General features: G+C 38.5%; 1 protein-coding gene across 1 annotated transcript in view; it reads left to right on the top strand.

Annotated features, from left to right (window-relative positions):
* The window catches only part of ESR2 (estrogen receptor 2), a 69108-nt gene that overhangs the window by 6872 nt on the left and 38318 nt on the right, over positions 1–23918 (top strand). Inside the window, exons 3-5 of the mRNA XM_024133516.3 lie at positions 8734–9174; positions 10813–10985; positions 19987–20103. Coding sequence (XP_023989284.1) covers positions 8822–9174; positions 10813–10985; positions 19987–20103 — 643 coding nt within the window. The 5' untranslated portion in view covers positions 8734–8821. The remainder of the gene's footprint in view (positions 1–8733; positions 9175–10812; positions 10986–19986; positions 20104–23918) is intronic.

The raw sequence follows: 23918 nt of genomic DNA, 5'->3' as shown, positions 1-23918 counted from the left end.
GGTGGCGCAGTGGTTGAGGGTCCGCCTGCCGATGCAGGGGACACGGGTTCGTGGCCCGGTCCGGGAAGATCCCACGTGCCGCGGAGCGGCTGGGCCCGTGAGCCTTGGCCGCTGAGCCTGCGCGTCCGGAGCCTGTGCTCTGCAAAGGGAGAGGCCACACCAGTGAGAGGCCCGCGTACCGCAAAACGCGCCCCCCACCCAAAAACAAAACAAAACAAAACAAAAAAAAGAAGAAGTTAAGAGAGTAAAATTAGGAGGCAAAAATCTTCAGGGTGGCCATAAAGGTGTCTTAACCTAAATTGTCTGGAAATCCTGCCTAACACTCTAAGCATATTCAGTGGCATGCCGATGGACTGACTTCATCCTCTTGCCTATGTAATGATACCTTGCAGAATGCTTTCAGGTACATCATTTCACTTCATCCTTAAACACTGTGAGAAAGGGGAACCCATATTAGGTCCCTGTTTCTCCTGAAGGAGATGTAGGAGCTCAGGGAGTTTACCTGATTTGTCTGAGATCACCTGGCCTTCAGGCAGAGCTGGGCCTGGGACCTGGTGTCCTGCTCTGTCCACTGGGCAAGAATATACATAAAAACAGGCCTGGTGGTGACTGCCTTCTGATTTTTTTAAACTAGATTTGATAGGCACTTTGATAAAATCAGTCTACTCTTTCTAGAATGTCTTTCTGCCATTTCTAGGGCATGCCTTTTTCTTCTTGAAGGAATCACTGTCAATATTTGGAATTTTAAAAACTTTTTTTTTTTTTTTTTTAGTTTAAGAGCCGTAACTTATTTCCCAGCCAGTACATTAGAACACTACATATAATCCCATGTGTACAAAAAGCTTTCCCACTGGACATAGATGTGACCCAAGAGGGCTCCACACAGGTGTGTGTGCTGGGGGAGTGTGAGAGAGACATCTTTGGGAAGAAGACAAGGGCTATTCATCATGAAGGATACAGACCAACTATTTTAGGCTATCATGAGTAATTAAAGAAAATTGGCCTGCAAAGAAAAGATTAATTCTTAGAATCAGGATGTCCGGGTACATGTTCTTTTGTTGGCCAGGTGAAATTCCATGCCTTCCAGGCCCAACAATTAAATTGTTTAGAGACTCTTTCCCTGTTATACCAGAGATTGTGGTCATAGAGGCAATGCTTGGGTGTTCAAACGAATGTGTGGGAAAATCTGTAGTACAGTGCTGGAGAAATATATTCTTCTTGGAATTCTTTCCTTCGATCAGTTTATCTCACTGTTGTAGAGCAGAACTACTTAAATGACCACAGGTTGTTTATTCACTTTTCTAGACCTCCAGTGGAGAAGACTTTCCTTTTGCTACGTATTCTCTTGTCTCCCAGGTCTACTGCAGTGATTTAAGTTCATTACTCCTTGTTGTGTCTTTGCTTAAGAAGGAAAAACCCTTTGCATTGGCTACCAAGTTATTAGTTACCCAAGACTCCACTGACAAATAGTTGTCATGTGAATCTGGATAATTTAAAAGATACCCAACCAAAAAGCAGTATATCCTCTTAATCACTGTCCAGCAACCAGTTCTCTCACATTAATTATCATGGTACTGGGGATGTGTGGAAATTCTAGAGAAGTTGGTATATATGTGTGAAATGCATATTTTCTAAGCAAAGTCACTGTGGTACCTGATTTATTGCCTGGATGAATCCTGGCATTTGCCATTTGGCGGTATATGTCTGACAGGTCATTTCAGCATTTCTGGGCCGAGAATGAACATTTCAGTTGTAGGTGAAAATGAGTGATGGGATTGATTCTCTGCTCCTGAGAGAGAGATGATCTTCATTTTAAATGGTGTTTTCCCTTTCCAACTGGATAATGGGGAGTGTTATTTCAAGTTCATGAATTTCCATGCTACTATTCATTACTTTGTGTCCGTAGAAGCTTTACATTTTTAAGAGGCCTAATGAAAGGAAAAGATAGTGGTGGTTTTCTGATAGTTTGGTGTGTTGGCTTTTCTACTGATACTTAAGCTGAAATACCAAATACATTTCTTTTGGGCAATGTAAAGTTGAGACAACATGAAATTCAGTAAAGCCTTGATTGGTCAAAATGTTCAGAGAATGATTTTTTTGTTTAAACAATTCAATTGATTTTTAAAAAATGATTATTAAGTTGAAGTCTCTTGTTCAAATTCTTATTCTAAAATCCACTGCTTTCCTGCTTCTTAATTTCTTGAATATAATTTAATCTTCATTTGATGATTGAGAGTGTAGAGTTTATCCTTATGTAAGTTTACCTTGAGCAGTGCTCTGTATAAGAACGTTGGGATACTCACCATGGTTATTACACTAACATTTGGGTATGCTTTTTATTTATTAAATTGGGTAAGCCATCTTGTTTTCTTATTTTTAAGTTCAAGAAATATAAAATTTAATACTGTAAATCAACTATACTTCAATTAAAAAAAGAAATATAAAATTTATTACCTCTAGGTTACATTATGCATAAATACAATTTGTTATGCATGTTACCTTAAGTATTTTGTTCTCAGTTGTTACATACTGTTTAAGTTGTGCTGTTAAAGTACTTTAAATGTCTTTTGATTAAATATTTGGCTACATAAGATATGCTCAGATCATTTAGCAAAAATAATGCACTAAAATCCAATCACCAAGGTACAAAATTGAAAACATAAGCACAGTGAACAGGTGTATGTGTAGGTGGATTGAAATAGGAGAGGTGTTTTCAGGACAGATTGAGGGACAAAAGCCTACTAATAATTCTGTCAGTTCTGGAGCTGACATCTAAAGGTTACTGATGACCTAATTACCAACTCCTGTATTCAACCACTTGCTCTAACTTTGATCATTTCCATGGTTCTGTAAATGTTTTCAAGCATCTGTATTTAAAACCCTTCCTTGATAGACAAAATGTGGTGTATACATACAATGGAATATTATTTAGCCTTAAAAAAGAAAGAAATTCCCATACATGTGACAAGATGGGTAAGCCTTGAGGACATTATGCTAGATGAAATAAGCCAGTCACAAAAGAACAAATACTGTATGATTCTACTTATATGAGGTACTCAATAGTCAAGTCTGTAGAGACAGAAGTAGAATGGTGGTTGCCAGGAGCTGGGGGAGGGAGGAATGGGGGAGCTGTTTTTAGCAGGTATAGAATCTTAGTTTTGCAAGATGAAAAAGAGTTGTGGAGATTGGTTGCACTACAGTGAAAATGTATTTAACACTACTGAACTGTACATGGTTAATATGGTAAACTTTATTATGTGTATTTTACTACAACTTTTTAAAAAAGTTTGGAAATTGCTAGTTAGCATTATATGCTTTATCCTGCATATTTTCTATTAGGAATCAGGGATTGTATATATTGATTGGGAATAAGTAGTTGAAATATGGAATCCTGTCCTCATGATTAATACATGCATATTTTTTTGAAACTTCCTTGATCTATATTCGTCTCCAGCTACCATTCTCTTTCCTGTCCCTTGTGGTCAACCAATGTTGATTGGAAGTGGTAGCACCTTTGTATTCATTCCTTGTTATTTTACCTGGTCTGCCTGCCTCATTTACTGGGCATAGTGGCTCCCTGAAGGCAGAGTGCATGTGTTGAAACTCTTTTAGATCCCCTGTCTCAGCTCAGTACCATGGCTGCTGCAAGTGCTCCATCTTTGATTCATACTCTATACTGGATGAAATCATATATTTTCAATACATTTCTTCATATTCTTTTCTTACAACAAATATTTATTGTGTTGTAGTGGAAGGTGAATAAAATACAGTATGTGCCTTCAGGAGCTTCAAATCTAATTGTACTTACTTCTTACTCTCCCACCCCACCTTTACCATTTCCAAAAAGGATTTGGTGTATTTCTCTTCTAATAAGGAGGGTTAAATTTCTATGTAAGTAACTATAGGGGTGCTAGAGTGAAAAAAGTGATAAGCATAAAATGCCAACCTCTTCACAATGCACTTTGCATATTTCTTATGAACATGGCAGGTTTTCTGTAGGAAAATATCAGGAGATTAGAGTGGAATGATGAGTTGGGACAACATAGTGGAATGCCCTGAATGTTAAAAGAGCATGACTTATTAAGAGGCTGGTGGGAAGCAGCTGGTGGGGGCTGCTCAGAGCTGGGTTTTTAAGAATGTTAATCTGGCTGCTCTGTGGCCCTGGAGAAAGAGCTAACTGGAGGCAAGGAGCAGTAAGGAGACTATTTAAGGTGCACAGATAAGAAATAACAAGAGCTTGCTCCAAGGTTGGCAAAAGACATAACCATGGGGAAAGGCACCATGGAGAGAAAAACCCAATGTGCCTTGGTTATGAAAGGTAGCTGGATGAAGAGGAGAAGTCAGAGATAACTGTAATAGGCTTCATCATTAACACAAATAGGAAATGAGTGGTTTGGGGGAGGAAAATGATGAATTTTGCCTTGGATATTATATTAATTATCTAGTGCTCTGTAACAAATTGTCATAGAATTTAGCAGCTTAAAACAACAAACATTATCTCACACAGTTTCTGAGAGGAATCCAGAGGCAGCTTAGCTTAGATGTTGGCCAGGGCTACAGTCATCTGAACACTTGACTTGGGCTGGAGGATCTGCTTCCAAAATCCCTCTTGCACTGTAGTTCCTTGCTGGCTGCTGGCAGGAGGCCACCGTAGGGCTACTTGAGTGTCCTCACAATATGGCAGCTGGCTTTTCCCAGAGTGAGTGATCCAAGAGAGCAAGCCAGGAAGAGGTTGTAATGCCTTTTATAACCTAGTCATGGAAGTACATGCCATCCTTCTGCCATAATTTAGTCATTAGAAGGGAGTCACTATATCTAGCCCATATTCAAGGGGGAGGTTAGGCACCACCTTTTTTTTTTTTTTTTTTTTTTTTTTTTCCCGGTACGCAGGCCTCTCACTGTCGTGGCCTCTCCCGTTGCGGAGAACAGGCTCCGGACGCGCAGGCTCAGCAGCCATGGCTCACGGGCCCAACCGCTCCACGGCATGTGGGATTCTCCCGGACCGGGGCACGAACCCGTGTCCCCTGTATTGGCAGGTGGACTCTCAACCACTGCGCCACCATGGAAGCCCCAAGCCACCACCTTTTGAAGGGAGGAGTATTGAAGAATTTATGGACATTTTAAAAAACCGTCATAGATATATTGTGTTTTGAGGACAAATGGAATGAGCATTCAAAGGAAAATGTCAGGAGAAAGGAATTGGGAACTTTAGAGAGCCAAGTCGCTTACATATGGAAGTAGGTGACAGCTGGAGCAGAAAATATTGAAGATGGAGAACTTCTCCAGGCTAGATTCTTAATGATCTCTTTCAACCAGTCTCATTATTCCCTTCCCCAAATTATATTATTTCATATATTTTAACTTTTTTAAAAAAGGTTTCCATTTTTAATTTCTTATTTTGTTTTTTTTTCCTTCAAAGCTTCTTATCAGGAAAAATTTCAAAGTTACAGAAAAGTTGAAAGACTAATATAATGTCCGTATGTTTACCATTTAGATTCAGTAATTGCTGACAAATTGACTTATTTGCTCTACCTATGTATCTATGTATGTATCTACCTGTCTATCCATCTGAATATTTTTCTGAACTATTAAGTGGCATTCTTTGGTAAAGAAGGGTTTTCCCTCTATGTTGGGATAAACTACATGTTCTCTTAAAAAGGCAGAGTGCAGGTTTAATTCTTTTCCCCTAATTACTAATTTTCAGAGTGAGGAACTGATACAGTGGTAGCAGATGATTCTCTTTTTCTTTTCCTCTTTTTTTGAACATTGCTATGGACTCATAGTCCAAAGGGTGAGAAGCATATGTAATTTTGCTGTTTATTGCCAAATACCCATGGAAGTTGTGCCATTTTGCACTCTCACCAGCAATGTAAGAGCAAGTCCATGTTTTTTCCATAACCTTTCCAAGAGAGTCTGTTGTCGAACATTTGAATTTTGGGCAAACATAAGTGAGAAATGGTATCTTGGTGCAGTTTTTAATTTGTATCTCTTTATTGAACAAGGTTGAACATATTTTTATGTGTTTTAAGAGCCATTTGCCTTCCTTTTCCTGTGTTCTGTTTGTGTTTTTTGCCTATTTTTGTAATGAATATTTGGGGGTTTTTTTCCATCTTAAGAGTTCTCGCTATATACCAGAGAAATTAGCCCTTTGTTTCTAATATAAGTTGGGAGTATTTTTTTTTCCAATTTGTCATTACTCTTTTGACTTATGGTGTTTTTATGATATGCAGATATTTACTTTCATGAGATTATGTACTTTTATGTACATTTAAAAAAAAAATAAATTTATTTTAAAATTTATTTTTTATTTTTGGCTGCATTGGATCTTCCCTGTGGTGCATGGGCTTTCTCTAGTTGTGGTGAGTTCTCCTGTTTGATTTTTAAAAAATAAATTTATTTTAAAATTTATTTTTTATTTTTGGCTGCATTGGATCTTCCCTGTGGTGCATGGGCTTTCTCTAGTTGTGGTGAGTGGGGGCCATTCTTCAATGAAGTGTGCAGGCAGTGGCTTCTCTTGTTGTGGAGCACGGGGTCTAGGCCCGTGGGCTTCAGTAGTTGTGGCACACGGGCTCAGCAGTTGTGTTTCGCAGGCTCAGTAGTTGTAGCGCATGGGCTTAGGCGCTCCACGGCATGTGGGATCTTCCCAGACCTCGGCTCGAACCCGTGTCCCCTGCATTGGTAGGCGGATTTTTAAGCACTGGGCCACCAGGGAAGCCCTTATGTACATTTTTAAATTGCATCTGGATTTTGAGTCATAGTTAAGAAGATTGTCCCCACACCCATGTTATAATGGGATTTATCTGCATTTGCTTCTAGTACCTGTGCAGCCCCTGTTCCTCCCCCATTCCTGTCTTACCCCTTCTCCTCTCCTCCTCCCTCTCCTTCCTCTTTCCAGTTCTCTCAACATTCAGGTCTTTAACATTTGGAGTTTATTCTGGCATACATTCTTTTTTCCAATGATAATTCTGTTGTCCAATATTTTCCTAGTGATTTGAGATACCACCTTTATCCTATGACAAATTTCCAAAAACTTTTGACTTTTTAAAATATTTATTATTATTTTTGGCTCTGTCAGGTCTTAGTTGTGGCATGCGGGGTCTTTCATTGTGGTGCACGGGCTTCTCTCTAGCTGTGAGTGGGCTCCAGAGCGCACGGTCTCAGTAGTTGTGGCGCGTGGGCTCTCTAGTTGTGGCACGCGGGCTTCAGAGCACGTGGGCTCAGTAGTTGTGGCACGTGGGCTTAGTTGCCCCGCAGCATGTGGGATCTTACTTCCCCGACTAGGGATTGAATCTGCATTCCCTGCATTGGAAGGCAGATTCTTAACCACTGGACCACCAGGGAAATCCCTTGAGTTTTTGAATTTGCTGTTTTGGGATTTTCTGTTCTATTTCATAGCAGTCTGGGTCCAATCAGGAGATAGAAACTACACAGTAGGTTCAACAGGGGAAGTCTAATATAAGAATTACCAACTATGATGAGAGATTAAGTATAAGATATAAGAAACTCTACATGGAGCTGAGGTAGACTACCCAAAGATGGACAAACTTGGGGGATTCAGACCTCCTTGGAAAAAAAATGGTTTGGCCACTAATTAGCAGAAATGTTAACTGGTGTAGCTGGACAAAAGTGGTCTGGAGTTGCAGCTTGGGAGCGGGTGATCAGCAGCTGGTGGTGTGGGCATGCCCTGGGAGTCCAGGTGCCCTTGGGGGCAGAAGACCTTCAGAGTGTGCATGTGCTGGTGATGAACCTTGCACAAGGAACAACTTCTGTGTAACTCCTCAGGCCATAGTCTGAACAGGTGATTGCAGAAAGGTTCTCGCTGTGCCAGGGCTACAAGTTTGCAGTGGGACCTTGTTCTGGACTATGGCTGGCACAGGCTCCACTGGATGTTCTCACGCCCACTCTGCCAGCCTCTGCCCCTGCCAGAAACCACTGCGGCCTCTTCCTCCTGCAGTGTCCCTGCAGCACCTCAACTGCAAAAGCTTAGCACTGGGCTCAGTTTAAATGCTTAAGAAATTCCATTGCCATAGAACATATACTGAAGAGTGTATTAGGTGAAAGGCAATAAATTGATCACTGATACAGGTACATTGGCCTGTCTATTCCTTTTTTATTATTGGCTATTCATAGTGTGTTTGAAGATCTGTTATTGCTAGTCCTGCTCATTGATCTGCTCTTTCAGGGTTTTCCTGGTTATTTTTCTGTAAGAATTTAAAAATGAACTTATCTAGTTCAAAAAAAAAGAAAAAGAAAACTGGTTGGCATGGCATTTTGATTTAATCCTGTGTTTTTAATTTTTTTATTTTTAATTAATTAATTTATTTATTTTTTGCTGTGCCATGTGGCTGGTGGGATCTCAGTTCCTAGGGATTGAACCCAGGCCCCAGCAGTGAATGTCCAGAATTCTAACCACTGGGCCACCATGGAACTCCCTGTGTTTTTTTAAGTTTTAAAAGCACTTTATATTAAATTCTCATGGTAAAAAAATTATCATGGTTAACAACAAAAGCATTATGGAAGTGAATGAAGTAGAAAATGAGTTCCATGCCTTACCTTCCTACCCCTCTGAGGTTAATATTTTTGTGTATATTTTTCAGGATGTATTTCTAGGCCCATACGTGTGTGTGTGTGTGTGTGTGTGTGTGTGTGTGTGTGTGTTTAATAAAAATGTCAACCTTTTTAATAGTATGCTTGTATCTGTAACTTAGAAATGTCTTTTTTTTTTCTTCACAGCCATACCTGTCTATGATTCTTTGAGAACATTATGTCCTTTTGTGCCTCTTCTCACAAGGAGTTTTCCTAGCTGTTACCTATTCAAGACATGGATATCAAAAACTCACCATCTAGCCTTAACTCTCCTGTCTCCTACAACTGCAGTCAATCCATCCTATCCCTGGAGCCAGGCCCCATATATATACCTTCCTCCTATGTAGAGAGCCACCATGAATATTCAGCCATGACATTCTATAGCCCTGCCGTGATGAATTACAGTATTCCCAATAACTCGGAAGGTGGGCCTGGTCGACAGACCACAAGCCCAAATGTATTGTGGCCAACTCCTGGGCACCTCTCTCCTTTAGCCATCCATTGCCAGTCGTCACTTCTGTATGCAGAACCTCAAAAGAGTCCTTGGTGTGAAACGAGATCATTCGAACACACCTTACCTGGGAACAGGTAAATCCAGTCTTCATTCTGAACTGTAGTTCATGGCCATTATTCAGATTGCTTTACGATTTAGTGAAAAGAAAGATATGTGTTATACAAGGTCTCCGTTATTACATAGATCAAATAGAGCACCTAAAACATCGGATATTCTGAATTCTATAATTCTGAATTCTAGAATATCTAATCTGATATTCTAGTTCTTACTAAAAAGTTGAGTTTACAGATCTGTGTTTTGTGGGAGAATTCACTATCATGACTACTGTCTTTAGAAAATAAAGAATTTAACTTAAATCACTTTCTTCTTGATGAAGTGATTTGGGTTTGAAAAAGAAATTTTTACTTTACTTTCAAGTAGATCCTTCTTATCTTGCAGTGAAATCACAATTTAGTGTTCATGACAAATTGTGTCCAAGATAAAAGTAACTGTCGGTATTACAACTTAATGAAATACTAGACAGGTGAAGCCTGAAAAGACAGACAAACATTGGTACAAGCTTTTAAACAATGAACTAAAATAATAACATTTTATAAAGATTGATGGGAAACTATTTAAATGTGGACTTTAGTTGAACTTTCTTAAACTCTAAGTGCAAGGTAATATAATGGGTTATTTCCATTCAATTTGTAATTTTTTTTTTTTTGGCTTCTCTGCGCAGCTTGTGGGATCTTAGTTCCCTGACCAGGGATCAAACCCAGATCTTTTTAATGATAATTATGGCTACGGAAAGCAGAGGTAGTATAGGGAGAAGCATGAAGGGGAGATAAATTTCCAAAACAACCAAAGTACTAAGTTACAGCATATTTGATATTGAAATGTATTACTTTCAAATATCGTAAAACTTTGAGAAAGCCATATTACACAGTAATTTTATTTTTCTTCTTTAAAAAAATACTTCTTTGTTGGTAAAAGAGAATATGAAAATTGTAGATAACTTTTTAAAAATGTTTTCTCATTCAATGTTTAAAGGAAGAAAGATTTTGTTTCTGAGCACAAGTTCTAATCAGAGTTCTGCTAATATTTGGGTAAATTAAACCATAGTATAATTACCTTAATTTATAAATAATTGTACTTCTACTATTTCCTTTCCAAAAGAAACATGCCGTAGCAAAATTAGGAACTAACCAGGTGTTTTTGGTGCCTGTGGGTGCTCCCTTGTGGGCTGTCCCTTCCTCTGTGGAAGCCCTGGCCCTCCCTCTACCCAGCATGGAACACCTTCCTCCAAAGCCTTCTCAAAGGACAGGTACATGTTCACGCTCTCCCCTTCTCTTCTCTCTTCTTCCTCTCTCCCCTTTTCTTCTCCCCACCGTTTCCACCCAGACTGGATCTGGTCACTTATTACACTCAAAGTTGTACACCCTGATGGCTACAGCTGGCCATCCATGGTTACTGCTGCTCATCAGCACTGCATGGATGGGCATAAACTTGCTTAACCACTTTCGGGCATCAGTCATCCCAACAGGGAGACTCTTCATAGATCTGACATCAGTAACAAAGGTTTTACTTGATCACATTTCTTAGAATATATTTATCACGAGCCCTTGAGGGCAAAGAGATAAATTAGGCAATGTTCATGCTGTTCGTTTTTCTAGAAAGGCCCTGTTTTACCTTTAATGCTCTTTTACAATGAATGTTTTCTTTGCCCCTAGAGAGACATTGAAAAGGAAGGCTAGTGGAAGCAGTTGTGCCAGCCCTGTTACTAGTCCAAGTTCAAAGAGGGATGCCCACTTCTGTGCAGTCTGCAGCGATTATGCATCGGGATATCACTATGGAGTCTGGTCGTGTGAAGGATGTAAGGCCTTTTTTAAAAGAAGCATTCAAGGTACAAGAGTATTGTTAGCTGCTTCTTTAGTTTTCCACTTTTGCTTTTAAACAAGTTTTCAGATGACCTGGCAGAAATTTCACCTTTGGCCTGCTTTGTACACAGAGTACTTGATGAGCAGTACAGAGGATCATGTGTGTTTGCGGGTGGGATGGATTGTTTCAAGTGTAGAGTACTTTATCTTTCATTGCATCTCTACCCCAGAACCCAAATGGGTCTCACCCCATCATCACCCATCGCCATCTTCTTGGGAGAAGACGTCTACCTACAACCCTTGTGAAGATAAAGCTTGCAAAAAAATGTGTGCTCATTAGGAACTGCAAAGATTGTTTCTTCCTTTGTCTTATATTTAATATCTGGCATAAGTAACAGTCATGATGGTGGGCTGGCTCCTGAGGAAGAGAGAATAAACATGTTTTACGGAAATGATCAGAAGTCAGTAGTTCAACTCCAGTGGTCTTTGAGAATTTATCTAGAGGCATGTCGTGCCCTGAACTAGTGGAGCCTCCTTCACAATCCCGTTTCCTGGTCTGGGTTTAGACTATTTCCCTACCCTTCTCCAAATTTCTGCTGGGCTGGGTTTTTGTTTGTTTGTTTGTTTTAGTGGCCTTTTTAATCAATTTCAAACTGTGCACACCTGGTTTCAAGGCCAGTCAGCCTCTTACCACACATGTCCTTGCTGGCCCTAATTTGCTGAAGGCACTTTCCTGCTTACTCGTGCTCTTGGCTGTCTCTCTGCCCCTTAACTCCTCCCTCGGCAACCCTACTCCCAGACGATGTCCTATGTTCCCATCTCGGAGCTCCCTTCCCTTTTCTGCCAAGGCCTCAGTGCCTTGTTCTTATCCGGTTTAAGGAAAGCAAGCTTAAAGCAATTCATAGTGTGCAAGTGGCAAACGGCAATTTACTGAGTTAATTCACCCAATGATAACTCTAGATTAAGAGAGCATTTTACCTCGAGCAGAGAAGCTGATGTAATCCAGAGGGAGGTGAGGGGTAGAATGTTGGTAGATGAGGAATCACCTTCCTCTGAGTCCCCTGAAATTCACCCTTCATAGATGACCACCTGTTTATCCTGGACCCTCCACTTAGTAGCTCTGTGGCTTTACTTCCCAGACTGTTTGCTCATCTGTGAAATGAAGATACAGAGTTGTTCTAAAAAGGAAATGAGGTTGCTTATGTGAAACTATTTGGTCAGTTATAAACAACCTGCAAATTTAAGTTATTCTAGTTTTTCTTTTAACTCTTCTGTTTTCAGTTCAGATATCAACGTCTCTTCTTTCTTCCTTGTATTTCTCTTCTAATCCTAATCTCATTTAAACCCTCCTCCTTCAAAATCTTCATAGTTAGGTGGATGAGGTCCCTCTGCCATTTCCAAACTTTTCTTACCGAAAGGAAAAACAGCACAGATAAAGGAAGCTGATGTCAAATATTATCAAAACATAAATCACGGTTGCTTATTTTTGCTTTTACATAGAGCTTTTCATTCTATGTTTAACATATTCAGTGCTTAAAATTTTTTGCTTATGATCATCGTACTAGTAGATTATAAGGCCAGGTCCAGTTTCCTGCGATATATGATAAGAACAATTCAGATTTTCTGAAATTCAGAACCAAACTCTTGATATGATGACAATTCTCTATGTTGTTGAGGTTCTAGAATTTTATCTCCTAAGGAAATTTTGACCCAAAACAGCTAACTACATCCTTAAGAGAATTCTTATTGGCTGTTTGGGAAAAATCTCTGCATGGAATATCTTGCATGATACTTCATGAACCCTGAGACTGTAGCTGAAAACAATAAAAAGTAAGTTTCCTATGCTTTCCCCATGTCATTCTTTCCTACTGCATCAGCAGAGGAACTGCTGGGAAAGGGAAAAGGAATGTCATATCCTAAAAGTGCAAATGGGAAAGAGTTAGTGCTCTTACAATTGCTTCATGCCTAAATGATTATTTCTTTGGACTCTTCATATTTTTGGTGCCCTCTGGTATAAATGCATTGCAATAACTGAAAATGGCTACTCAATTTTTTTTGGTATGTTGAATGAAATAAGAATCAAATATATTTTCATAAATTGTCAATTTTATCCACATTGTTTTATTGAATAAATCCATTTTCATTGGTTTTTTTTTTGAATATAGGAGCTTAATTTTTTGTTTGAGAAATAATTTACATACAGTAAAATTCCCCTATTTTATTTTTATAGTTTTATGAATTTTGAAAATACATGTAGTCATGTAACCACCACCATAATTAAGATATGGAGCATTACTATAACCACAAAATATTCCTTCATGCCCATTGTAGCCAATTTCACCCCAACCTCCCAGGCTTTGGTGACTCTTGATCTGTTTTCTGTCCCTATAGTTTTGCCTTTTCTAGAATGTCATATAATTGAATCATAAAGTATGTAACCATTTATGTATGGTTTCTTTCACTTATCATGATGCTTTTAAGATTTATCTGTGTTGTTGGATGCATTAGTAGTTCATTCCTTTTTGTTACTAATATTCCAGTAGGTGTGCCCCATTTTGTTTATTTGTTCATTTGAGTTGTTTCTAGTTTTGTGCTATTTTAAGTAAAACTGCTGTGAACATTTATGCATATCTCTCAGTGTAGACATCTTTTTGTTTCTTTTGGGTAAATATCTATGAGTAAAATGGCTGGTTGTATGATAAGCTAAAGTATGTTTAGCTTTATAAGAAACTAACAAACTGTTTTCCAAAGTGGTCGAACCATTTTGTATTCTCAATAGCAATGTATGAGAGTTCCAGTTGCTCCATGTCCTTATCAAAACTTGATATTGTCAGTCTTTTAAAGTTTAGCCATTCCATTTATATTAGTATGTAGTTCTATCTCACTGTGGTTTTATTTTGCGTTTTCTGATTCCTGACGATTTTGAGCACCTTTTCTTGTGTTCATCAATTTTTTTCTATGTATGTGATACATATTAAGTTCTATATATACTAGTGTTTAGTCTGACTGTTCTGTTGATCTATCTCTTCATTCTTGTATAAGTACCACTTTAAGTATTGTAGTTTTATAATGAATTTTAATACATGCCAGTATAAATTCCTCCTATTTTAAAAATGTCCTGGCTATTTTCTCATGTTTATTTGTCCACAGGAACATTAAAATAATTTTATTATGTGGCCTCCCATCCTTAATGTTAAAAAAATTGGATATTTTATTAAACCTAAGAATTATTTTGGAAGGAAGCTCTGTAATAGTCTTTACATCAAGAAACACGTTGACTCTATTTATTTTGGTCTTTTACATCTCTTATAAAATTTTGGGGTTTTTTTTGATATGTATTTGGCCCATTTCTTCATGTTATTTCCATAAAGTTCATACTTCTGGCTATTTATTTTATATCCACATATAATAATAATGTTACTACTATACTCTACTATGAACTTTCATTTTGGTATTTATAATAACCTTTTATCATTGTCATTTGAAAGTTAAAATCCATTTGACTGCTGCTCATGAATCTTCAACTCTTTGTTTCTTAAGACATTATAGGCTAAGCTTTAAATGGGAAGCTGTAGCAGCCCATAGGTTGTGTAAAAGATTCTTACCTTCAAGGCATATATTCCATTACTTGGGACTTATTTGGTCTTGAACTCAAGCAGGATATCCTGAGGGAAGAAACCACAAGGTAGATGCTTGCTATTGAAGTATAAGAGTGCCAGGGAGGGTATGGGTAATAATTGCTCTGTTTTTTTCTTTCTTTTTTTTTTTAAGAGCTACATTATTTTATTTTATTTTTTAAAAAATGTATTTATTTATTGGCTGCATTGGGTCTTTGTTGCTGTGTGTGGGCTTTCTCTAGTTGTGACGAGTGGTGGCTGCTCTTTGTTGTGGTGCGTGGGCTTCTCATTGCCGTGGCTTCTCTCTGTTGCGGATCACGGGGCTCTAGGCACGCGGGCTTCAGCAGTTGTGGCACGTGGGCTCAGTAGTTTTAGTGCACGGGCTTAGTTGCTCCACGGCATGTGAGATCTTCCCGGACCAGGGCTCGTTGAACCTGTGTTCCCTGCATTGGCAGGCAGATTCTTAACTGCTGCGCCACTAAGGAAGTCCCTAATTGCTCTGCTTTTAAAATAAGAAAACCGGGAGGCTGAGCTGATTATTAAACCCAGGTCTTCTGATTTCAAGTCCCGTGCTGTCTCCTCCCTCCATGCAGTTGGATATGAATGATAATACATACTCAGACAGACTCAATAATTTTGTAGAGAACAAAGATAACCTTTTATGTTTTGTATTATAAAAAGCATATTTTCCTATAAAGTTTTATATCTTAACTAAAAGAATTAGCTTCATATTTTGCCTTTAATTTTGCTTTGAACTTTTCTCTTAGTTCTGTTAGTGTGGAGTAGCAGACTGTTGCATTGAACAAGAAAGCCATTTTAATACATGGGGCGTTTGGTGCAGTTCAAAGAGGACTTTTTTCTTTTTGCCAGAAATGAAGTGAATTACCATGACCTTCTTGCATAAGACATTTTCTAGGCTATTTTATTGAGCGTGTTCATATTATTGTGCTTTCTGATCCTTTTTTAAAAGTAAAATGATCTTTTACAATAAACTCTGAGAGAAAAATAAAAGCCAACCTCTACTTGTCCCTTAAATGCTTATTGTTATGAACCTCATTATAAAACCAATAAGGATGACATCGTGTATAGTTCTTAGAGGTTTTAGAAGATACTTAAAAGATTGCTCCTGCTATGGAAGGTACTGTGGGATTACATTTATCTTCTAAGTATAAAGCATTATATTCTAAAGGACAATAGAAATTTTCTGATTAGAAATATATTTTGGCTTTTAAAATTTATTTTTGAATATTATAAGTGAGGATAAAAGCAATAACAAGATAATTATCTGTTCCTTAAAATTTTTTTTATAGCACACCTTATATTACCACCTATTCTTGAGTGTGTATGGAACCCGTAAATATGATGACAGAGTCACTCCCTTGGTTAGGTTACATTTTATGGCAAATGGTGTTGGGATAGTCTCTTGTGATTAGTCTCTTGTGATTATGCTGTGATTATATAAGACTCCATCATAGCAGACTGGGGAGAGACTGGAAGTCAGAGAGATGTGCTCCTCCTGGCCTGGAAGGAAGCAAACATCATGTTGTGAACTGCTTCTGGGCAAGGAACTGCAGGTGCCTCTAGGAGCTGAGAGCAGTGTCCAGCCTATAATTAGTAAGAAAATGGGAATCTCAGTCCTACAACTGCAAGGAATTGATTCTGTCAACAGCTTAAATGAGCTTGAAAGAGGACCCTGAGCTTCAGATGAGACCACAGCCCAGTCAATACGTTGGTTGCAGCCTTGTTGGGACCCTGAGTAGAGTAAGCTGCATCTGCACTCTTTATTTGCAGAAACTATGAGATAATAAATTTGTTTGATTTTAAGCTTTTAAGTTTGTAGAAATTTATTATGCGGCATGGAAAACTAAAACAATAACTTTAAGGAGATTATTGAACTGAGCTTAAGTGTTTTCATTTGTAAAATGGGGACTATAGCTCTTTATAAGGGAAGTTATAGGACTAAATGAAATGCTGATGAAAACTACCTGGAAATCAGTAGGAGATCAGGAATGTTGGTGTGTCAGGCTAGGAAGACATTGCTTCCTGTACATGGCCAGGATGGAGGGTCACTTGAGAGAGTGGTTTTTGCATCTCTAGGGCACCTTTGCTGGTACCCAGGCCAATGCAGAGTGTGATGGTAGAGCCACAAACAACTGAATTTCAATTTGTGTTTTGTTGAACAGATGTTACTGGAATCTATCTAAAAGGGGAGAGGATTATAAAATTTAATTATGGTTCAATCATGGAACCATATCTTTTTGAAGTGTTCTTTAAAATCTGGTGAGTTGGAAGAAGGAAAGTTAATTTCACAGCTTAAAACATTAACATTTGAAATATAGATAAATTTCAATTTATCTGTATTTGCATATTTACTTGTACGTGTCTATATTTGTGTGAATTAGTTTATTGTTTGAGTAGCTAACAGAGCATTTTTAAAATGAGTCTCCAACTTACAGAAAATGTGCATATACAATATGAAGAAATTTTTTCCCTGAAATCATGAGTTGCCAACATTATGCCCTGTCACCTCCGAACACTTAACATGTATTCCGGTAGAGCCACAAGGGTCAAATTGGGAAATTAGCGTTGATACATTATTACCATCTAACGTTTAGACTTGTTCCAGTTTTCCCAGTTGTCCGAACAGTGCCCTCTACAGCAAAAGGATCCAGTTTAGAATCACACTTTGCATTTAGTTGTTAGGTCTTTAGCCTTTCTCTCTCTGTCCAGAACAGTTCCTCAGTTGTTCCTTGGTTTTCATGATCTTGACAATTTGGAATCTCATAGGCCAGTTATTTTGCGGAATGCTCCTCACTGTGGGTTTGTGTGATGGTTCCTCATCATTAGATTCAGCTTACACATTATTGGCCTATTGGAATATCACAGAAATGATGCTATATTCTTCTGACTGGCTCCTTTCATGTAGTGCCTGATTTCAATTTGTCCCAACGCTAGTGATGTACACTTTGAATATTTGGTTAAGGTGATGTCTGTGAGGCTAGTGATGTCCCTGCTCCCATGCTCTCTCGGGGGATAGAGTTAGGGAATATATTTATTCCAGTATATATAATTATTTATTTGGGTGTCCAAATTATCCCACATTTGGCCAGTAGTGTTCCCTTAAACTGGCTTCTGTATCTTTTTTGACATGTGCCCCTAACTCTTTAGACACTTCTTTACTTCCTGGCACAACAAGATGTTTCAGGCTTATCTTGTACTTTCCCTGCCCCAGTGGGATAAGCTGGAATAAACTGTTTCTCCAAGGTTCCCAGTTTCCTATGAGTGGAGAATGATATTCATAAACCAAGATCTGGGTGTTAGTTTACTCATTGCTGTTGGGATATCTCTGCTTCCAGTCTCTCTCAGAGGATAGAGTATTTATTCTAGTATATATATATTATATATATATAATATATATATATATAATATATATATACACACACACCCATATTTAAAAGATATATAATGTATAAAATATATAAAATTTCATATTTATATTCAGTTTAGAAAAGAAGTATAGAGCAACCTCCTGTGTGACTAGTGCTCAGGCCATGAAATAGGATATCTCCAGAATCCCTCTGGGTGGTCCTTTCAGTTACAGCACCTTCTCCCCCTACGGAGGTAAGACAGATCTAACTTCTGCCTTCCTTGCCATGTTTTAACCGCCTATGCATGTAACCCTGAACAATATAGTTTTTTCTATTTTTGAACTTTATATAAATGGAATCCTCTCCTTTATGTTCTTTTGTGACTTCTTTTATGACTTGCTCGTTTAATTTATCATTGAGATTCATCCATTTTCCACATTGAAATTATGGGCCATTATAGGTTTTATCGTAAGAAGTTCAGGCCCTATTGAAAGACTCAATTAAGAAATAAAGGCACCATAATACCCTGTTCACTTCCACTTTTTATATATTTTATTATAATTTCCGTTCCTTAAATCTCTCAGGTCTCTGTATTTATTTTCATTCTCCCTACCATTACCAATCTAGGTAGGCAGCCTCCTTTCTGGTTTGCACAGCAACAGTGGGTTCTTGCTTGGTCTCCTGGCCTTCATCCATTTTGCTGCCTCTAATCTATTTTCCATACAGCATCTGAAGTAATGCTTTTGGTGTTTTTATTTTTTGTTTTTCTTTGGCTGCGTTGGGTCTTCATTGCTGCACATGGGCTTTCTTTAGTTGTGGCCAGCAGGGGCTGCTCTTCGTTGCAGTGCGCGGGCTTCCCATTGAGGCTGCTTCTCTTGTTGCGGAGCACGGGCTCTAGGAGCGTGGGCTTCAGTAGTTGCGGCGCGTGGGCTCAGTAGTTGTGGCGCGTGGGCTTAGTTGCTCTGCAGCATGTGGGATCTTCCCAGACTAGGGATCGAACCCATGTCCCCTGCATTGGCAGGCAGATTCTTAACCACTGCTCCACCAGGGAAGTCCCAGTACTGCTTTTTGAAATGGAAATTTTCTTGTTTCTTCTTTTCATAAAAGAAGTACCACTGTCTTAGTCAGATATTGCTATACAACTCTATTTAGGCTGTAGATTACTACAGTGAGCATTATTTTTTTAGTTATGGGTCTATGAGTTGTTTAGGGTGGCTCTACTTCATAAGGCTTGGCTCTGGGCTTTGGGTTGAGTTCTGGTCTGCACCACATGTCTCTACATTCTCCTTGGACCAGTGGCTACCCTAGGCATTTTCTTCTCATGGGCATTCAAGAAGCCAAGCCAGACTTTTGGAGTATCACATCTACTTCCATACCATTGGCAAGTCCCACGGCCAAGCCCGACATGAGTTGGTGAGGAGGTGTACTCTGCCTGCTGTAATACACTGTAACATCACAGGCTGAGGTAGGGAGTGAAGAATTAAAAACAATAATTTAACCCACCACAACCATCATCAAGTGGCAGTTCTTTCTGTCCTTGTTTTGTTTGATGATTTCTATATTCTCTTATTGACCAGTTTAGTTCTCTTATTTAGCTATGAATTCCTATTAAAATGTCATGTTAAATACCACAGAGGAATGTATGTAAAAGAGTACAAGCAGTTGAATTTGGTGACCTGATACAAGTGTTACTCTCAAGGAGTCCTGTGACTTGGAGCAAATCAATTTCAGGTGACTGTCTCACTTTCCATGTCTAGAGGAGACTATTTCTAAATGTATCTCTTGAGAATTCTAAGAACATGCAGAGAATAACCTATTCAAAAAGGGTAGGATATTGAAATATTCTTATGTTTCCTTTACTCACGAACAAGGAACTGATGAGGGTGAACTTGGTTTTCATACCTGTACCTGTGGTTAAGAAGATGTCTCCTATCTCTCAGCTGGGTAGCGTTAGTTGTGTTGTTGACCGGGAGGAGATTTAGCCAAAATATTATAACAATAAACTTCCTTTTTTTGTTTTTGTTTTTTTTGCTCTGCTGTAGGACATAATGATTATATTTGTCCAGCTACAAATCAGTGTACAATAGATAAGAACCGGCGTAAAAGCTGCCAGGCCTGCCGACTTCGGAAGTGCTATGAAGTCGGAATGGTGAAGTGTGGTGAGTGTTCCCTTTCTGTTCTGTGATATGTGGGACATGCTGAGAGCCATGTCAAACTGGGGACAGTTTGAGGACCTGGAGACATGTAGCCTGGATGAGAGGAGATTTAGAACGTGGTAATTATCTTCAGGTGTGTGTATGCTGTCTCATTGCAGGGGTGTTGACTTATTCTCTAAAGCTGCAGAGGACAGAGCTGGGGTGAACAGGAGCAAGTTGTAAGAGGCAGATTTTGGCCCAGTGTAGGGAAGAACTTTCTACAGTTCAAGTGGTCTGACCATAGAATAGGCTGCTGCATGAATTAGAGAACTCTAGCCACTGAGGTGCTCAAATGGTCTGGATGACCATCTGCCTGAGGCCTTGAAAAGTCTAAGGATGAAGTTCAGGTAAGTGTTCACGGTTAAAGCTCTGACAAGAAAGTTGACTATCTTGTGGGCTACTTGGGATGACTCGTGCCTATCCCTCCATTAACTTTCTAGAAGCGGAAAAAATATGCATAGGAGTCAGAAACATGATAGACCTATGGAAAGCACATAGAGTATGGATTTTGTTCTAAGACAGTATGTGTGCGTATATATGTGAACACACACGTATACATATATGAAAAAACAAAAAGAAATGAGAACATTAGTATAACAACTGACGACGATGCTTACACTCCACTCTCTCCACCTGGCTAACTTGATTCATTTGTTGTACATACGTGCTTGTTTATATACAGTCATATCAGCTCTGCCTGTACTTTTCTTATTCTTCTGCCAGCCAGTATTTTAGCAGTGGTTTGTTGTAATTTCTCTCTTTGTAACTATTTGAAAAATTAAAAAATAAAATCCTCTCTCTTTTCTCCCTGACAGTCTCTTAGTAGCTCTGCCCCTTGAACATTCTCTGTTCCCTCCCCTAGTTCAGAATTACAGCAGAAGTTCTCTTAATTTAATCACAGTTCTCTGGCTTCCTAAAATCACTTGTGTTCTCCATTTCCTCTGTAAAATATCCTGCCAATGCCCATGACCTCCCAGTGGGTATTGGTTACTTTCACAAACACCGCTTCAGTTATATCCTTATCAGTAACCAATGGGCTTCTTCCCAACCTGTTTCTACTCATTGTAATTGTTAAATCATATAATTTAATTAAACTTTATGCAAACATATGAAATATGAGTAGGAAAAGATAGTTGTTCCTGCAAAAGCTTTGAATAAAACTGTAAAGGACTAATAGCTATTGGGCTAGGTATGGGTGAGATTGGGGCAAAACCATTATACACCTATAAAGAGTCTGTATTCAGATTGCTTTAGGAGTGCCTAAGTTCTTGCTCTGTTTTAAAGAAGCTGATACTGAAAATCCAGAGACAAGGTAACTTGTGATTAAATTGGCAGAGGCGCTTAAAGAGAAATCCTTGGCCCTCTGACCGAAGACTGCAAATAAATATATCATGTTTTAAGTAAAACGATATTTTAAATTGTATACTTAAAAAAAAAAAAGATTTCCAATTTAGCCTTAGGTTAGAAACGCTTTTAATATACTAGAGTCTGTTAGTGGCTGTGGTTCTCCTGGTTTGGGACCAGGGCAGTAGCACATACACTCCAGTTGTAGGGGGCAGTGTATGCGGTGAGAACAGGAGGACTGAACCTCCCCGCCCCCATAGATGGAATCTCATTTTTTTGTCTCATTACTTCTTGCATTGACTATGCTTAAACGACCTAACCTTTCTGGCCCTTGGTTTCCTTATCTCTGAAACAGAGGTATCTGCTTCATTGAATTTTGTGAGGAATAAAGACCTAACACAGTGCCTGCGTTAAATTTTGCTTTTCCTTCCTTTCTCCCTTGTTGAAAGGCTCATATAAGTTAGGCGTTTCGATACAATACAGTTTCAGAAAGCAGAGTTCAGAGATGTTCCTGAATTTTTCCTGGAAAAGGTCATTGAATTTGACCAAAAAGTCACTGTATAGGGCTAAGAAAAAATATTTCGTTATCTTAGATTACAGAAGGAATGAGATGGATTGATGTGCAAACAAATGGATATTTTGGCCCTTTACTGACCACGGGAAAAGACGATTAGGAGTGAATTTTCTTAACTGTGCCTCCCTCCTTTCCCAGCCCTCTTCTTGTCTGCCCTCCTGAGAAAACCCTTGATCTAGATTCTTCCTTCTATCCAATCTTAGAGGATTAGGGATTCTCCCTGCATTCTGGATCCTCCTGCATAATTCCACTTCCCCGTTTTATTCAGAACTCCTGTCCCTTTTGTCATCACCTTTTTCTTCTGCATTTCCAGTCCTTGCTGCTGAGGTATTAATATGGTTGTTTAAATGGTAGGAGGGTACCCACCCAGACTAGCTTCAGAGATAAGACTTCATTATAAGAATACACTGAAATGCAAATAGGCAGGAGACCGATCTGAATAACTGTATACTTGATCTAGATCCCTGTGTTGGGACAATAGCTCAGCATCTTTCGGATGCCATCTCTTTATTCACCTGCTGTATAGACACTTGAAAGTGATTTGATAGGGAGGTGATATAAAATTGTTGTTAAAAGCACCAGCTCTGGATTCAGACCACTGATTGGTTTTAGATCCTGCTTCTGCTATTTTCTAGCTTTTCTACCTTGGGCAAGTTACTTGAGCTCTCTTGTGCCTGGATCCTCCCCTGTATGTTGGAGATAGTAATAGCACCTTTTCTCTAGGGTGGTTGTCAGGATGGGATAATCTATGTACAATAATACACAATGTCTGGCATACAGAAGCTTCCACTAGATATTAGCTGTCACGATCATCATTTACCATTGTTGCTGTCATCATCTTTTCGCTGGGGCACTTTCTAATACGGAGCACTCCTATTTGGTACTTTCTCATTAAGCTCACTCAGAGGCACACTGAGTGACTGCTTGGATTACGGTGTCAAAGCCATAACACTAGGAATGTCCTTGGTAGAAAAATGTGAGTTCTTTGTCAATGACTTTATTTTTTGACCTTCTCAATTTCATTTTATTCCAGTGTATAGAATACAACTTGATTTACCAGTTAAAACTAGAAACTCTATCAATAGATTCTAGGGGCTTTATTTTATTGATCCTAACTTAGAACAGGGTCTAATACATAGAACTTTGTTGGGGAAATTTGGTCAAATAAATTTGAATGTGTGGAATCAAAACCTTTTACTTTGTATGGAAATCTGTTTTGTAAACTCCTTATCCTCATATACTCCACAAAAGAGAAATGTGTGATCAGAAAGATACTTTCTTAACCATACATTTTGTCCCATTTTACCCTGGAGGTATAATCGACCTTTGATAATATAATTATAATATTATATATAATGTAAATAATAATAGCACTTTATCTGATTACTAATAAAATGAATTATATTTTAGGCTTTTAATTCTTTTCATGAAAATTTTGATTCAGTTATCCCTAGATGAATAGAGCCCTTTCTTCTACTGCAGTTAGCCAAGGATAAGGGAAATTCAGATAAATTTTCTTGGAAGCAAATAATTTAAATTTGCTCATACCTCCTAACTAATATTTCTTTGTATAAATGTGGACAATTGAATTTTGTGAACAAACATAATGGTGGGAGTATAGAAACTAGGCATTCTGATTTTAACTTTTAGATTTATTTTTAGGGAAGATTCATATAAATGTTGTGCCCGTGCTAACAACATCTTGACTTATGTCTTTTTTAATTCCATCTTACATTTTTCTCTTTAACCAATGAATATTTAGAAATATTTTTGTGCTCATAGGACTTTGGAAGTTATATATATATATATATATATTTTTTTTTTTTTTTTTTTTTTTTTTTTTTTTTGCGGTACGCGGGCC

This window comes from Physeter macrocephalus, chromosome 11 (genome assembly GCF_002837175.3).
Source record: "Physeter macrocephalus isolate SW-GA chromosome 11, ASM283717v5, whole genome shotgun sequence".
In the NCBI taxonomy this organism is placed as follows: Eukaryota; Metazoa; Chordata; class Mammalia; order Artiodactyla; family Physeteridae; genus Physeter; species Physeter macrocephalus.
The sequence above is the reverse complement of the archived record's forward strand: the minus strand, read 5'-3'. Positions and strand labels throughout refer to the sequence as shown.